This window comes from Crocuta crocuta, unplaced genomic scaffold, assembly GCF_008692635.1.
Source record: "Crocuta crocuta isolate KB4526 unplaced genomic scaffold, BGI_CrCroc_1.0 scaffold3, whole genome shotgun sequence".
Classification (NCBI taxonomy): domain Eukaryota; kingdom Metazoa; phylum Chordata; class Mammalia; order Carnivora; family Hyaenidae; genus Crocuta; species Crocuta crocuta.
In genome coordinates, this window is record NW_027529934.1 from 15,675,265 (window position 1) to 15,692,636 (window position 17,372).

Sequence of the window (17,372 nt, forward strand, 5' to 3'; positions counted from 1 at the left end):
CCGTTGGTGATCCCCAGAACTCCCTCCCCTCCAGCCTTTGGTCTGTCCAGTTCCTCTCCCTACCTGTGTACCTCCCTGTTCCCCGAGGTATGTGGCTGGACTTCCCCTCCCTTATGTAGTACAGAGGATCCCCAGAAGGTCTGGGCTAAGAGGCAGGACCTGACCCCAGCTCCTCCCTGGCTCCAGAAACCCTGAGCCTATTTGTATATTACAATAAAAATGGAAAATTATGGTCTAAGAGCTATTAGTATTTACCATTTGTAGTTATTTAAATGTGCTAAAGTTTCAAATATGCAGTCATTTAGATACTCTGTGCAGAAAAAGACTATCATTTGTTGTAAGTTACAAGTGTCTGTTCTTGTTCCTACTTTAGACAAAGAAACAGCCTTGGTATAACAGCACATTAGCATCAAGAAGAAAACGGCTCACTGCTCATTTTGAAGACTTGGAACAATGTTACTTTTCTACAAGGATGTCTCGTATATCAGGTACATATTCCGGACTTCTTAAAATATGTCAAATTCCCACTTTACATCCATTTCTAGCTTCTTGTGCTGGATTTATGTGAAGTCCTATTTATAAAGCAAAAGTGTGTATTTTCGACACAGTCTACCAGTGTGTTGTGGAGGTTCTTAGAGATCTTAAAGAACATTGCTTTCCCATAGCTATTTTTGTTCTTTTTCTCTCTGGGAATTTTTTTCCCCCAGATTTTTTTTTTTTTTTTTTTTGAGAGAGCACGAGCTGGAGAGAGGGAGAGGGAGAGAGAGAATCTTAAGCACTCATGTTTAGCATTGAGCCTGAAGCAGGGTCTTGTCCCACATCCCTGGGATCATGACCAAAGTCAAAATGAAGAGTGGGGTGCTCAACTGACTGAGTCACACAAGCACGTCTGTTTGGGAATTTTTAGTCTTTATATAGTTAAACTTTATAAAGTTAAGAAAAAAATCAGTCATGAATATGTTGCTAGGAAAAATGGGTTCTCTTTAGTTGCCTCCTGTTATTAAACATTATTAGGTTCTAAGCACAGTCCTTTTTGCTAAGAATAAAAAGATGAAAGAACTAATTTTTGTTGTCAGGACATATTATAAATTCAGAGGGGAAAGCAACAGGTAAATAATTCTATGTGATATTATATGTTCTATAGGTATGTTAGGGCAATAGAGAGGAATATCCACTAATATAGCCAGGAGTGAAAAATACAGGCCACATTGAAAATGGGGAAGTGGAAGGGAATGGTCACAGTAGGGATTTTAGAATAGTTGTATTTAGTCAAAGCTAGAATTCATTAAATAAGGTATAGAAACATGTTCAAAGTAGAGGAAATAACTTCTGCAAAGTCATGCACACGATAGCATAGGATATTTTCATTGCTTTAAAAAAGTAATATTCTGACTTTCGAGTAGTAACCTTTCTCTTTGCTCACCACCAGTGATGTAGGGACATTAATAACAATGCAGTTTTTTTCTTTTGAAGATTTATAGGTGATATACCCATAAAATGTAAAAGACAATGCTTGATACAGGTTAGGTGCTCAGGTAACTGATGTCATTGGTAATATAGCTGCTCAAAAGTAGGACCACCGAGGGAAAATGTGTGATATTAATTACACATTTTAAAATTTGGCCTTGGTTTTCTCTTAAAGAGGCATATTTGTATTAAAATCTACAAATTGTTTAGAACCTTTAGACAAATTTGCCTTAGGATTGGTGATGGAGGAAAAAGGAGATTTACGTAGCATGTTTCTTATGAAGCCTACAAGGGAGCCATGCTTCATTTATAAATGTGTATGAAATTAATGATCAACAGAATTTATAAGATGGAAAACTTCCATTGTATTGCGTGGGAATTAAGGGCCTTATTGAGCCTCTGTAATAGTCTATAAACTGTAATAGGAAGCTGTTATATTGAAAATGGTCTGAGGGGCACTTGGGTGGCTCAGTTGGTTAAATGTCTGACTTCAGGTCATGAGTCTGACTTCAGGTCATGATCTCATGGTTTGTGAGTTTGAGCCCCCTTTTGGGCTCTGTGCTGACAGCTCAGAGCCTGGAGCCTGCTTTGGATTCTGTCTCCCTCTTTCTTCCCCTCCCCTGCTCATGCTCTCTCTCTCTCTGTTTCAAAAATAAACATTAAAAAAAAATTAAAGAAAATGGTCTGAAGCCTACATTCTGATTGGTAGAGGGTTCATATTAACCATTTTAGGGGTCATTTTTTGGTATGATGCTGAAATACAGCCGCAGGCAAATGGTAGACCTATAAAAGAAAAAAAAGATGTGGGAAAGAGAGATTGGGGAAGCTCTTTATGGGGAAGTTATTAATTTTTAAGTAACTAGCAGCATAGGTGTGCTATGACATAGTAAAGGTAGAATCACAGACCTATTTATTTGGGGGATGTAAACTGGAACGTGGAATAAAGTAAAACCGGGAGGAAGATTACATTTTCATTTTTATTGGTATGGCTGTATTATACTTACAACATGATTTTAGGAGTTTCAAGTTTATCTGACCAAATTTTCACATTGAGTATACATAACATTACTGAATATGAAGTTCCTCCTAGTGTCTTTGACTGTGAAGAGGAAATTTTAACTTCTACACAAGGAGTACTTGGTGTTTGATTGTCCTTTTGTATATTTTCAAATGAAAATCCACTGCTCTTTCTGACTTTCAATTTTCAACTCTGAAAATGAGAGATGAAGTTTAGGCCTTGGACTCTTAGTTGTTATTGAATGAGAAGGTAAATTGTAAAGTATTAGAAGAGAGAAAGAGATGCTGAACACACTTTCAGAAACTAATCTGTAATTAGAGGAGCAAAGGTAATATGTTAGCCCATATGTATGGTTATTGATCATAAACCTACCAAGCAAAATCCTATCATTTTTTAACCAGGTAAAGTGAAATCTAATCCTTATACTTTCAGATGCTAAAATAACTATTTTTAGTGTTTTCTTTATAACTTCAGTTGGAAGTAGGTGTTACTGAATAAGTATGATGGCCAGAGAAGTTCAGCCACCTGGGAAAGGATTATGACCTTCACAGAATATACGTTCTTGAATACTTGTGAATTTTATGTACTTAGGGATTGGTGTCAAAATATGAAAGGATATTTTTGCATTAAAGCAATATTTAAACTAATATCTCAGGTATCTTTCCAGTAAGTATTTATTACATTGAATACTCAGTTATATGTAAAAAGAACCACTTAGCTGTTACATCCAAACCACTTTTAGTACAGCTGATTTGTTTTATCGCAGTAACCCATGCTTTTTTTCTAATTCGCTGAATTTATGGAGAATGGTTTTTGGGGAGCAGGAGCATTAATTTAGTATCATGATATTGCTTGCTAATTGGGTTTGTTTCTTTTGCTGTTTTTAGAATGGAAATAATACAGAGTTGGAACTTTTGGATATAGGTTGTCAGATAGATTTGCTATGTTAGTGTTTAAATCTTTCAAATGTAAACTGTCAAAGACAGAAGCTTAGTATCAGAGACAAGTAATTGTTTTTCGTTGTAGTAAGTGTTAGATAAATGTCTTCATGACTACAGTTATCTTCAAGATAACCTAGTATCTCCAGATGAACTGAATCAGGTCTGTCCTGTCTATCCTATAGTATGGTGACTCTTAAGACTTACTGATTCTTATATCATAATTTCATTATGCCTACTGTTATTTTCAGGGACCTTTAAGAAGGGTAAATCATGAAAGTTTCCCTTGAAAAAGTTGTGTGTATGTTTATGTATATGAATGAGAATGAGAAGAAGGTATGAACACACAGTGTTGTAACAATCTTATTTCACATTTCAGTTAGGAAGCTAAGTAATGTAATTGGATATTTTACTCCTCCTCCTTTGGAGGAAGAAAATACAAGTCCAAACGTAAAACAGTTTTGAAAAATAATGATTTTTGGGGGCACCTGGGTGGCTCAGTTGGTTCAGCATCTGACTTTAGCTCAGATCATGATCTCATGGTTTGTGGGTTTGAGCCCAACGTTGGACTCTGCCCTGACAGTGCAGAGCCTGTTTTGGATTCTCTCCCCCTCTCTGCCCCTCATACTCTTGCTCTCTCTCAGAAATAAATAAATAAACTTAAAAAAAAAAAAAGAAAAATAATGATTTTTTGTTTTCATGTTTTCACTGGAGGCTTGTTTCTAGATTGGAGAATAGATAGCTGTATTTGCAGTCTTTCATTAAGATCATATTGTGATTTAAATTCGACATAATTATGAATAGTTTATTGAAATGTACTTTACTCAGAGTATTTATATAGTGTTCTGTTGGATGGAATTAATGTTTCTGTATTCTACCAAGATGTTTGAATGAAAGTACTCTTTATTTTTGAGAATAATTGATACATTGCAGCTTCTACTACCTTTTCACAATTGGATTTGAGACACTTCAAAGAATGATGTGAACAAATGTCTCACTTTCTTTTTTACTTAAATAATTACTTTCTTAATGTAAATTATGTTGTAAATTGTGTTTTGATAGTGAATGTGGGCTTGCAGATGTATCCTTGTAAATACGTTCCTTCAAAATTATAAATAGAACGTCCAGTGTTTCTCCACTGTCACTTTCATTATATTTAGAATATAATTTTTTTTTAATATTTTTATTTATTTCTAGGGGGGAGAGAGAGAGAGATAGAGAGAGAGTCAGCGCGNGTAATTTTTAATGTGTATATACTGCTCTTTGACTTCCATTGCACTTCAGTTAATTTATTTTATTTTGTTTTCCTCATATAGATGATAGTCGAACTGCAAGCCAGTTGGATGAATTTCAGGAATGCTTGTCTAAGTTTACTCGATATAATTCAGTACGACCTTTGGCTACATTGTCCTATGCTAGTGATCTCTATAACGGTTCCAGCATAGTCTCTAGGTAAGTACTGGGCAGTGCTCTCCACTGTTAATCTTACAAGAGTTCTTAGAATTTAATTTGATAAGCAGTTACAGTGTTTGAGTTAAGAGCCTGTATTCTGAAGTCAGGTCACCTGCCAATTTTAGTTCTGTGGTCTTGGGGGCAAGTTTTGGAACCTCTTTAGCCCTCAATGTCTTCATCTTTAAAATGGAATGATTAATAGTATTCACCAAAGAGGGTTGCAGGTTGTATTCTTATAATGTCTTTGTCTGGTTTTTGTGACATGACATGCTCTTTCATAAGAGCTCCCTCATCTTCATTTTTCTGAAAGTTTGTGAACAATTGCTATTACTTCTTCCTTAGGTATTTTGTAGAATTCTCCATCAAAGCCATCTTGGCCTTGAGTTTTTTTTTGAGAGAAGAGTTTTAAATATAAATTTAATTTTTAATAGAGATGTAGGGCTAATCAGGTTATTGATTTTTTTTCATGATTGAGCATTATTTTTAGTTTGGGTCTTTAAAAGAGTTTGTCCATTTTATCTAGGTTGTTGAATTTTTTGGCATTCACATGTTCATAATATTCCTTTATTATCTTTCTACTGTCTTTAGATTCTCTATTGATGTTCCTTTTCTTATTGGAATCTTGTTTCTATTTTTTTCCTTAATAGTTTGGTTTGGAAATTTACAAATTTTACAGGTCTTCTCAAGTAGCCAGCTCTTGGTTTATTGATATTCTATATTTTTCTGTTTCATTGATTTCTGAGCTTTATTATTTCCTTTTTTTCTCTCTTTAGGTTTAATTTGCTTTTATATTTCTAGTTTCTTAAGGTAGAAATTACAGTAATTGAGTTGAAAGTTGCTTCTCAAATAAAATTTGGGCTTTCCATAGCTCTACATGCCCTGCTTTAGCTGCATCCCATGAAGTTTGATGTGGTTTCTTTTCTTTTTTCCAGATTTTATTTTTATTTGATAAAATACTTGTAACCTAAAATACGGTGTCCTAACAAGTATCCCATTCAGTGGTATTAAATAAATACGTTCATAATATTGTGTAAATGTCTCCAATATCCATCTCTTTAATTCTTGACATCATGTAAAACTGAAACACCATACTCGTTAAACAGTAACTTTTCATTCCCCTCTGCCCTGAATCCTGGCAAGCACCCTTCTCTCTCTATTACTTGACTGCTCTGAGTACCTCCTGTAAGGGGAATCACTTGGTCTTTTTGTGACAGGCTTCTTTCACTCACTTAGTAAAATGTTGTCAGTGATTATCCATGTTGTAGCGTAAGTTAGAATTTTAATTTTTAAATGAATAACACTCCATTGTATGTATGTATGTATATATGTATATATGTATGTGTATACCATATGTTGCTGATTTGTTTGTTGATGGACACATGAATTGCTTCCATGGTTTTTAAATGTTGTTAATAATGGTGCTTAGGGAATGGGTATGTAGATACCTCATTGAGACCTTGTTTTCAGTTTTTTAAGTCATATACCCAGAAATGGAATTGCTGGATTATATGGTAATACTATTTTTAATTTTTTAAAATGTGTATTTATTTATTTTTGGGGATAGAGAGAGGGAGAGAGAGTGTGCTTGAGCAAGGGAGGGGCAGAGAGAGAGAGGGAGAGAGAGAGAATCCCAGGTAGTCTCTGTGCTGTCAGCACAGTCTGAGATTATGACCTGAGCTGAGATCAAGACAAGTTCACCTGACTCCCCAAATTATTATTATTTTTTTAATTTTAGAGAGAGCGTGAGCCAGGGAGAGGCATAGATGGAGAGAGAGAGAGAGAGAGAGAGAGAGAGAGAGAGAGAATCCCAAGCAGGCTTCCTGCTCAATGCAGAGCTCAACACAGGGCTAAATTTCAAGATCCTGGATCATGACCTGAGCTGAAATCAAGAATCAGAAGCTCAACTGCCTGAGCCACCCAGGTGCCCCGGGGCTGTACCATTTTACTATCCCACCAGCAGTGCAAAATGTTCCCAGTTTCTCTGCATTCTTGCTAGCACTTGTTATTTTCTGTTTTTTTTTTTTTATAGTCACTATCCTTAACAGATGTGAGGTAATATCTCTTAGATTCGCTTTGCATTTCTCCGATGATTAGTGATGTTGAGAATTGTTTCATGTGCTTATTGGCCATTTGTTTATTATATTCTTAGAGAATTTTCTATTTAAGTTCTCCACTCAGTTTTGAATCTTGTTATTGCTGTGTTTCAATAGTTCTCTGTAAATTCTGGATAATAATCTCTTATCAGATTTGCACATATTCTCTCTTTTTGCGTGTTGTCCTTTTTATATTGTTGAGACTGTGTATTGATGAGTAAAATTTTAAAATTTCCATGAAGTCTAATTTGTCTGTTTTTCATTTGTTGCCTCTGCTTTTGCTGTCATATCCCAGGAATCACTGTCAATCCAAAGTCATGAAAAGAGTTACAGTTTTTTGCTCTAGATTTAAATTTTTACCCATTTTGAGTTAATCTTTGTGTATGGTTTTAGGCAAGGGTCCAATTTATTCTTTTGTATGTGGATGTGCAGTTTTCTGAGCATCATTTGTTGAAAAACTCCTTTCCCTACTCAATGATACTGCCACTACACGGGACACCTGGGTGGCTCAGTCAGTTAAGTGTCCAACTTCAACTCAGGTCATGATTTCTCAGTCCATGGTTTGGAGCCCCATGTCAAGCTCTGTGCTGACTGCTCAGAACCTGGAGCCTGCTTCAGATTCTGTATCTCCCTCCCTCTTTCTGCCCTTCCCACTCACGCTGTGTCACTCTCCATCTCTCAAAAATGAATAAATGTTTAAAAAAATGATATTGCCACTCTTGTCAAAGACCATTTGACTTTATATTCAAGGGTTCCCTATGTGTTGCATTGGTGTACATATCTGTTGTTAAGCCACTACCATACTGTTTTGATCATCATAGCTGTGTAGTAAGTTTTGAAATCAGAAAGCATGAGTCCTTTAGCCCTGTTCTTTCAAGATTGTTTTTTCTATTTCTGCAGAAAATGCTTTTGGGATTTTGACAGGGATTGCAATGAATCTCTAGATTGCTTTGGGTAATATTGACATCTTAACAATACATGTAACACCAGTAATCCCTTGGTATCATCAGATTACTTGTTTATGTTCAAATCTCCTAGATAGAATGAAGAAACCTTAAAAAGATGTTTTGATGCAGATCAGAAATTTGGCAATTTTTAGCTTGTTTAATATACAACTACAACTACACATGCTTTGTTATATGCTTGACTGAGGTTTTTATTAATGTATAAGAATATTGATCTTGAAATATAAGTTGTTAGTCAAAGAGACTTGCAGTAAACCCTTTATTGTATTCTAGGTGGTTGTTTAACTCAGTAACTGATAAGATAATCATACATTCAATTTTTTTCTATGTGTTGACAATGTGAGGAATGATTTTGAAATGATTAACATTTGATAAATGCAGATTGTGGAGCTTATTTAAGTAATTAAATGGGTGATTATATAACAAAAATCTATTAACCCCTTAATGTCAGCTAGGCCAGGAGTATAACCATGAGTAGGCCAGGTATTGATGCTTGGGTTTAGGAAAGCTTTCAGCTTATTTTGGTGCCTTTATAGAAGTAATATAAGAAAAGCTTTTGGAACAGAATCTTGGATTAACAGTGCAACACTATTATTTAAACTCTTAACTAGTGTAAGAATGTATATGTTTTTTGGTTTTTTTTTGTTTTTTTTTTGTTTTTTTTTTTATTTTTTTATTTTTTTATTTATTTCTAGGAGAGAGAGAGAGAGAGAGAGAGCGTGAGCAGAGGAGGGTCAGAGAGAGAGGGAGTCACAGACTGAAACAGGCTCCAGGCTCTGAGCTGGCAGTCAGCACAGAGCCCGATGCGGGGCTCGAACCCACGAACCGCGAGACCATGACCCAAGCGAAAGTCGGACGCTTGACCGACTAAGCCACCCAGGCGCCCCTAATATATGTTTTTATAAGCTTGAGAAATGTAACTTGAATGTGAAATTCCAAAAAGAAAAAAACTATGGAAGTTTATAATATTGGCCTGCTATTTATACATTTAACTATAATTATGTGGCTCTACTCAACTAAAAATACAATGGAAATATAAAATGCAGTGCAAGTATAAAGCAAAATATAATGTTTTCTTATAATATAGGTTAATCCCCCTTAGCACTGTAAATTCAACCTGTATCGTGTTGTCTTCTCCATTAAACAGTGAACAAAGGGGCGCCTGGGTGGCCCAGCCAGTCTGTTGAGCATTCGACTTCAGCTCAGGTCATGATTATCTCATGGTTCATGGCTTTCAGCTCCACTTGGGGCTTTGTGCTGACAGCTCTGAGCCTGGAGCCTCTTTCAGATTCTCTGTCTCCCTCTCTGTCTATACTTCGCCTGCTCAGACTCTCTCTTTCAAAAATCAATAAAAAAATATTCAAAAAAGAACAAAAATCCAAAAACAAAATAGAAATTTCTTTCTTAGCTACAAAGCTTTAAAAAGCAACATTTCTATTTAGAAAATTTAGAATTGGTTATGCATTTCTAGGCATTCAAAAAAGAGAAAGAGCCATTTTTTCATTGTTCTTCAAATCCATTTTAGCTTGATTTTAATATAATTCTGTTTTTTTGTTTTTTGTTTTTTGTTTTTTTTGCTATTAAATCTTGATCATGTAAAGACATTATGTCAGAGCGCTTTGTTTTCTGAGGCAGAAGTTCCTGAATACTTAAATGAGATTTCAGTTTGGGAATACCACTTATTGAAGGTGACATTAGTTATATTAAAATATTTCAGATGTTGGTGCCTGGATGGCTCAGTCGGTTCGATTCTTGATTTTGGCTCAGGTCATGATCTCATGGTTTGTGAGGTTAAGCCCCGCATGAGACTCTGCACTGAGAGTGTGGAGATTTTAGGATTCCCTCTCTCCCTCTCTTGTCCCTCTCATGCCCATGCTCTCGCTGTCTCAAAATAAATACATAAACTTAAAAAGAAAATTCAGTCAAGAATTTAAAAGCTACCTTTTGTTTCATCTTAAAAGAACATCTGTTCTTTTATTTACATTGAATTAACATTTCTGAAAATTTTCTAAATTTGCAGGTTTGTGAGGCAGGATAGATGAAAACTAGTGGGTAGCAACAAGAAGAGCAGTATCCAAAGAAACTTTTGAAAGTTTCACAGTCCTGGTGATTTTTTTTTTTTTTTTTTTGCTTTTCCTACTTTCTCATATTTATATACATCATTGATAATAAATTCACCTTAAACGCTTTTAATTTCTCTGAAGGTAGGAAATTTTGATGAAGAATTTCTTTCGGGAAAAGACATTTTAGAGATGACAAATAATGTTGAATTTATATAAATTAATAATGTTGCATTATTTCATTACATTGTATAAGAAATTATTCTTTAAAATTGCATGAAACATACCTAGTGTTGGGCATTCACTGCAGTGAGACTCTCACGGAGAGAAAAAGAAACTTGCTTTTCTAAGGTGTTTTCCTTTGCTTATGGATCGTGTTGGGTTATTTGATGTCGTACATATAATTCCACAAGGTGGCAGCATTTGTTTATTCTGACAGTATGTCAACTATTAGATAGTACACAAGGTATGGAAATTAATGGCTTATAGGGAAGTTCATTACCATGAATACTAGGTGGTCCTAGGTTAACAACAGCAAATAATGGAAAGAATAGAAACTCATCTTACATTTTGTATATTTTAAAAAAATATCTAGTGGCTTCCCGGGAGAAATGGTTTGAAACTACATTGTTTGAACTTACTGACTGCTTAGCAGTGGCTGTTTCTTGAATTCTTGATTTGAATTTTACATACTTAGATTGTTATGGTTAAAATTGTTATACATTCCATCTGTAGTTTAGAGGTTATGGTAACATTTTTGCTTATTTTTTCTCAAATGTTTGAAATAGAATTACAGCAGACTATTTATAAGAAGAAAATGGTTATGTATTGTGGCATTCATTGCTGTCATTAAACTGGTAATGTGTGCAGCGTTTGGTTACTTTTTTTAAGGTAACCTTTGTGAGTACATTACATGACATTGTATTTCACCAACTCATTTCATTTTTGTATCAAACCTGTGGAATAAAGCGTTGTATTCATCCTATTGTACAGATTAGGAATTGTGGTAGAGAGAGATTGTCTAACTTGACAAAGTTCAGCACAATGCTAGTATATGATAGAACTAAGGTTTGAACTGAGATATTCTGGTTTCTGAGTTCTGCTGTTCTCTTAGTCCCTTCAGGACCTGTTGAAACACTGAACTTATGAGACATCCAAAAGAATAAAAGGAATGAATTCTTTTGAGATTCTCATACTTGGTATCCCTGTTACTTTCTTAACCAATTGGCCTTAATAATGAACATACTTCTGAGTTTTAATTTGATATATATATGACATTAAATGCTGCTCTTGCTATAGCTTGAAACTATTCATGTTAAACATTTATTTTTTTGTAATAGCCAATTATAAGGTTAGTTCTTCCTAAATTTCATTATTTAATGATAGTCCGTGCTGATCCAGGTTTAGGGTAATCTTTAATACGTTCTGTATTGTAGAATGCTGTGCGTTTTTAATTTGTTCTCAAAAACGGATCTCCAGGTAATTAAATGACTTGTTTTCTAAGGAAACATTATGGCTTTTTAGGACTGCTAATGAACTTTCTCTTTTTTTTCAGAAGATATTTTTGTTAGTGTCCTACAAGTTGTTGGGCTATCTGAGATTAATGAGAAATGAAAGGAATTGAGAATCCAGAAGAAAGGATTTCTTTCCAGAATTTTGCTCAGGCCCAATCTTTTATTTTTTTAAATTTTACATATATTTTAAAGTTTTTTGGTTTATTTTGAGAGAGAGAGAGAGAGAATGAATGAATCCCAAGCAGGCTCCATGCTGCCAGTGCAGAGCCTGACGTGGGGCTCAGTCTCCCAAACCATGAGATCATGATCTGTGCCAATATCCAAAGTCCGATGCTTAACTGACTGAGTCACCCAGGTGCCCAATCTTTTAAAGCAAGAATTTATTATTATTTATTTAATTATTTTTTAAACGTTTATTTATTTTTGAGACAGAGAGAGACAGTACTTGAGCGGGGGAGGAGCAGAGAGAGAGAGGGAAACACAGAATCCGAAGCAGGCTCCAGGCTCTGAGCTGTCAGCACAGAGCCCAACACGGGGCTCGAACTCATGGACCGGACCGTGAGATCATGACCTGAGCTGAAGTCAGCCGCTTAACTGACTGAGCCACCCAGGTGCCCCTAATTAGAGCAGGAATTTAAAAAGCTGTGTTCTGGGCTTGAAGTTTCATCAGGAAAGAGGTCTCATCTGTCTTAAGTTCTGCAGACTCCCCATTTCTGGCAAATGTTAGGTGCTGAGTAGTAAATACTTGTTGAATGAATACATGAATGACTGGAAAACTCTTTTGCCTGCTCTGGGAGGATCTGGAGGCCTCTAGCAGTTGTCCACCTTCACTTTCTTTTCTTTATTTGCTTGCTGATAAGTGTTCCTTTGAAGAAAGTATTCCTTTGAAGAAAGTATTCCTAGCCTAAAAAAGTGGTGTGTAAATCACCAGTGACATGCGGCGGAAAAATAGTCTTAACAACTTAAAATGTAGAAGTCTAGAATTGCCAGCAAGTGTTTATGAGTATCCTATATCTATGAGTATTTGAGATACAGGTGAAGAGTGAGATACATATAGTCCAAGCCTACTTACCAGAGCTGCTACATCCATTCCTTTCCTTATAGCTCCTGCCCTGAAATTTTCCTGTTCTCAATTCCTTGTTTTTCTGTTTTCCTTTGCTGTTCCTTAGACTGAGGCTTGTCAGTGGTATAGAATGAAACCATATACTCAAGTCATTTTATACGTTACCTCAGAGAAAGTGTTAATTGGGTAAGCGTTTGAGATTTTAGTAGGCTGGTAAAAGTTTGTCACTAATCAGAACATAAAATGGATCCCTACAACAAAGGTTTAAAATGACAATATTGCCTTTTATGATAAAATTACTTAAACCTGGAAAAGAATAGTTTGTTCACCTAATGACTCTGTTCACATAATCGAAGTACGAGAATTAGAATGGTTCTGTTTAGTATCCAAGAGATAAAAGTAGGACTAATGGCTGGAAGCTACATGTTAAGGTTAGGGTGAGGAAGGCCTTTGTAGGCAGCAGTGTGTGGAAGTGGGTGGGCCATATACTCTTAGGACTTTAAAAACAAGCTGTAGGGGTTTTTTTCTTTAACACAAAATCTTTCTTGAGTTCTGAAGTCAGTTATTGTATTCACCTATATTTGTCTAGAATAATTATTCTTGTTTTCATTTTTAAAAATTATACTCTATTCATGTCAAGCACTGTAAGTGCTGATAGTACACATAAACTTGATGTACAGATTAGTGGAGAGACAAATCTATAAGCCAGTATATAGAATAAAGCATTGTAAGTGGTATGAAAATATCTACTGGCTGCAGTATGAACAGTGGATTTGAGAGAAGGAAGAGTGGATGCAGGGAGATCAGATATGTAGGTAGTTTTGATTTGTCCTGGCAGCACATGATGCTGGCCTGTGGTGTATGCCAGGAGGGAAACAGAGGAACATCGATAAAGATGTCTTTAAGGCCTATGTAAGGACTAGGGCAGACAAAACCTAATGATTGGTGGATATAGTCCTTGAAGGAGAGGATGTTAACTTCCAGATTTTTGGTTTGAGTAACTGGGCAGAAAAACATGGGCGTTATTTACAGAGATAGAGACGCTGGAGGAAGAGCAGGTTTGAGGGCAACGAAGCGCATGGAAGATAATCACGTAGAGATTTTTGCATAGGCTTGCTAGCTGCACAGAGAAGTGATTTGTACTGTTGATAATGGACACCACGGTTATAGAGTGATAGAGCTCCAGCATTTAAAGTTCATGTAGATGAGGAGGAACCAGTAAAGCCAACGAAGGAAGGAGGTTTTTAGATAAGAATGAAAACCAGGAGAGTGTATTGCCCTGCAAACCAGTCTACAGGGTGAGATCTGGGGAGGAATTTGATCCAAAGTAAAATGAGACTTTTTGCCTTAATTAGGAGGGAGGACACTTCCTCTGGGATAATGAGAAGGAAGAAGAAGAGAATAGATGCAAAGGCAGGCAAGTTTGTAGTTTAGTGACAGGGAGATAAAGGAGCTTTTCTCTGAGAGTTTGCTTTTACTGTGTCATTGCAGAGTGACAGGTAGAAAGGGTGGTTGGTGTTTATGTTTGTAGAAGAAAGAGATACTAGATGATGAAAAGGGTGAGTTTCATGGACCGTGAAATTTAAACGGAATACTGAAGAAGATAAAGGGAGGAGAGGCCCCGAAAGAGGCAAAAAGGAGTGGAATCAGCTGTATGGAAGTGGAGAGTGAAGGGTTGTGGGAGTAGTGGGCAGGCAAGGGCGGGTGTTGTGGAGATTATGGCCAGAGAAGTGTTTGTGTCTTTGGCCCAGAATACCTTCCATCTTTGTACCTGCAGCTCTGGGTAATCTACCTGGAATCTAGTGGGCACACGTGTTTGTTGACTCAATTAGAGCATAAGTGAAAATGCTAGGTAGAAAATAAGTAATAAATGCTTGTGAGGACCAGATAAAATGCTGAGGGAATTGATTAAAGAGGGAGTTCACTTTAGGCAATACATTTGGGTTCCTAGGGGTATTTGAAATGGTGCACTCGGGCTTTTCTTCGGAATTTCTATAGATTATTCTCTCTGCATTTGATTCTTAAGATTGAAAGTGACAGGAGTATGTTTTCTTCTATTTCTTCACTGTGTTCAAAACTGTGTCTTTTGTACTTTCTTGCAGGAGCTTGTGGTGGAAGTAGTAATTTTTGTTAAAATCTGAGCTAACCTTGTCCTTGGTTACATTAAACAGAAAATGCTCATTTTGCACCTACTCTGGATAAAATATATGGAGAGGAAATAAGGAAAATTAATTATTCATACATATCAAATTATATAGATTTCCTATATAGGAGAAAGTCTTAGGAAATCTTTACAGTAAAACTACTAATTTGTAATAGGGGCAAAAATTACCAAGTTTTTTTTTTTTTTTTTGTAGTGTAGTTGAAACACAATGCAATATAGTTGCATTTTTTTTAAATGTTTATTTATTTTTGAGAGAGACGCAGAAGAATGTGAGCAGGAGGAGGGACATAAAGAGTGGGAGACACAGAATCCAAAACAGGCTCTGGGCGCTGAGCTGTCAGCACATAGCCTGACACAGAGCTCGAACTCACGGACTGCAAAATCATGACCTGAGCTGAAGTCAGATGCTTAACCGACTGAGTCACCCAGGTGCCCCTATATATATAGTTCTAGGTATACGGCATAGTGATTTGACTATTCTTTTATGCTTTGCTCACCACAAGTGTGTCACCATACAGTGCTATTGTAACACCATCGACTGTTAATTTCCTGTGCTGTACCTTTCATTCCTTGACATATTCATTTTATAACTGGAAGCTGGTGCCTCCCTCTTCCTTTCCCCTGTTTTGCCCTTCCCTCATCAGTTTGTTCTCTGTATTCGTGGCTCTGTTACTGTTGTTTAGATTCTACATATAAGTGAAACCACATGGTATTTGTCTTTCTCTGACTTATTTCATGTAGCATAATACCATCTGGGTCCATCCATGTATTGCAAATGGTAAGATCTCATTCTTTCCTTATGGCTGATATTCCTATGTATATACATATACACCACATCTTCTTTATCCATTCACCCATGAATGGACATTTCTATCTTGCTATTGTAAATAATGCTTTAATAAACATAGGAGTGCCTGTATCTTTTCAAATTAGTGTTTTCATTTTCTTTCGTTACATACCCAGTAGTGGAATTATCAGATTGTATAGTATTTCTATTTTTTTAATTTTTTGAGGAACTACCATACTGTATTCTGCAGTGGCTGCACCAGTTTGCATTCCCACCAGGAGTGCATGCAGGTTCTTTTTCTCCACATCCTCACCAACACTTGTTATTTCTTCTTTTTGATTCTAGCCAACCTGCTAGGTGCAAAATGGTGTCATTGTAGTTTTGATTTGCATTTCCCTGATGATGAGTGATGTTGACTGTCTTTTCATGTGTCTATTGGCCATCTTTATGTCTTTGGGAAAATGTCTATTTATGTTCTCTGCCTGTTTTTAATTGAATTACTTGGTTTTCTTTTTTAGTGCTAAGTTAAAGAAGTTCTTCATACATTTTGGATATTAAGCTCTTGTTGAAAATATCATTTGCAACTATCTTCTCTTATTCAGCAGGTTGTCTTTTTATTTTGTGATGGTTTCCTTCCTTGGGCAAAAAGTTTTTTATGTTCGTGTAGTCCCAATAGTTTATTTTTCCTTTGGCTACCTTGCCTGAGGAGACATATCTAGAAAATGTTGCTAAAGCCAATGTCAAAGAAATTACTGCCTGTGTTTTCTTCTAGGAGTTTCGTGGCTTCAGGGCTCACATTTAGGTCTTTAATCTATTTTGAGTTTATTTTTGTGTATGGTGTGAGAAAGTGGTTCAGTTTCATTCTTCTGCATGTAGCTGTCCAGTTTTCCTAGCACTATTTGTAAAGAACATCAGTTTGAAGGAGTTAAAATCTCATGTAGTTTAAAAAAAATAATTTTCTTTCAGCTATCTAAGCTAACTGAGAAATAGTTGCAATTTATTTCTGATTAAATGAGATCAAAGGGGGAACTTATTTGAATTATTCTAGCATTTTGTGTGGTACATTGTAGTTACCAAGGAAGTGTCAGGCATTGTTCTTATTGTTTCAGATTTCCTAATGTGCTCTAAGTACGGTAGTTCTCAAACTCGAGTGGCCTTCAGAGACAGCCGGAGGGCTCGTTAAAACATGCTTTCCTGGGCCCTGCTCCAGGAGTTTCTGACTCAGTAGGCTGTGATAGGGCCAAGAATTTACATTTCTAATACTTTGCCAGGTGTTACTGATGTTGCCAGTCTGTGCCCACACTCTGAGAATACTATTGCCTTAGGTTAAGAGCTTTTTAAAAAAGAAATTTACTTCTAATAGGACATATTTATAATTTTAATTCTCTAGTAGAAGATCATAATTACTTATTTTTTTTAGTTTATGAATTAAAATAGGGAAGAAAACCATTTAGTTTAGAATTTTCTAGTTAATAAGCTTTATGGGTTGCAATTGTACCAAAATCATTCCTTCTGTTCTTGGGACAGTTGGGTGGGGCTGGGTTGGGGAAGCAGCTTATAACCAGCTGTCCTCAGGACAGAGGTATTAAGCACATAGCTTATTTGCTTTGTCTCTCGCACAGTGATACAGAAACTCTAGCTTAGAAAACTCAGAACAAAGAGGTATCTTGGTTTCTCTCAAAATTGTATTTGTCATTTTCGTGAAAGAATTACATCATGAAAATTGAAATTGAGCTCTTTCATATATAAAGTATTGATATTGCATGCTGATAATTAACCTGCAAAGCTTAGTCCTTAACAGGAAACCTGCTCTTAACTCTGCTGAAAAACCATCTTACTTTGCCATAGAAG

At 36.0% G+C, this 17,372-nt stretch overlaps 1 protein-coding gene across 2 annotated transcripts in view; it reads left to right on the top strand.

The window, feature by feature from the left end:
• COP1 (COP1 E3 ubiquitin ligase) overlaps positions 1-17,372 on the top strand; it is a 220,383-nt gene that overhangs the window by 85,236 nt on the left and 117,775 nt on the right. For both annotated transcript variants that reach the window (XM_077763321.1, XM_077763323.1), the window contains exons 10-11: positions 374-488; positions 4,740-4,875. In XM_077763321.1, coding sequence (XP_077619447.1) covers positions 374-488; positions 4,740-4,875 — 251 coding nt within the window. The remainder of the gene's footprint in view (positions 1-373; positions 489-4,739; positions 4,876-17,372) is intronic.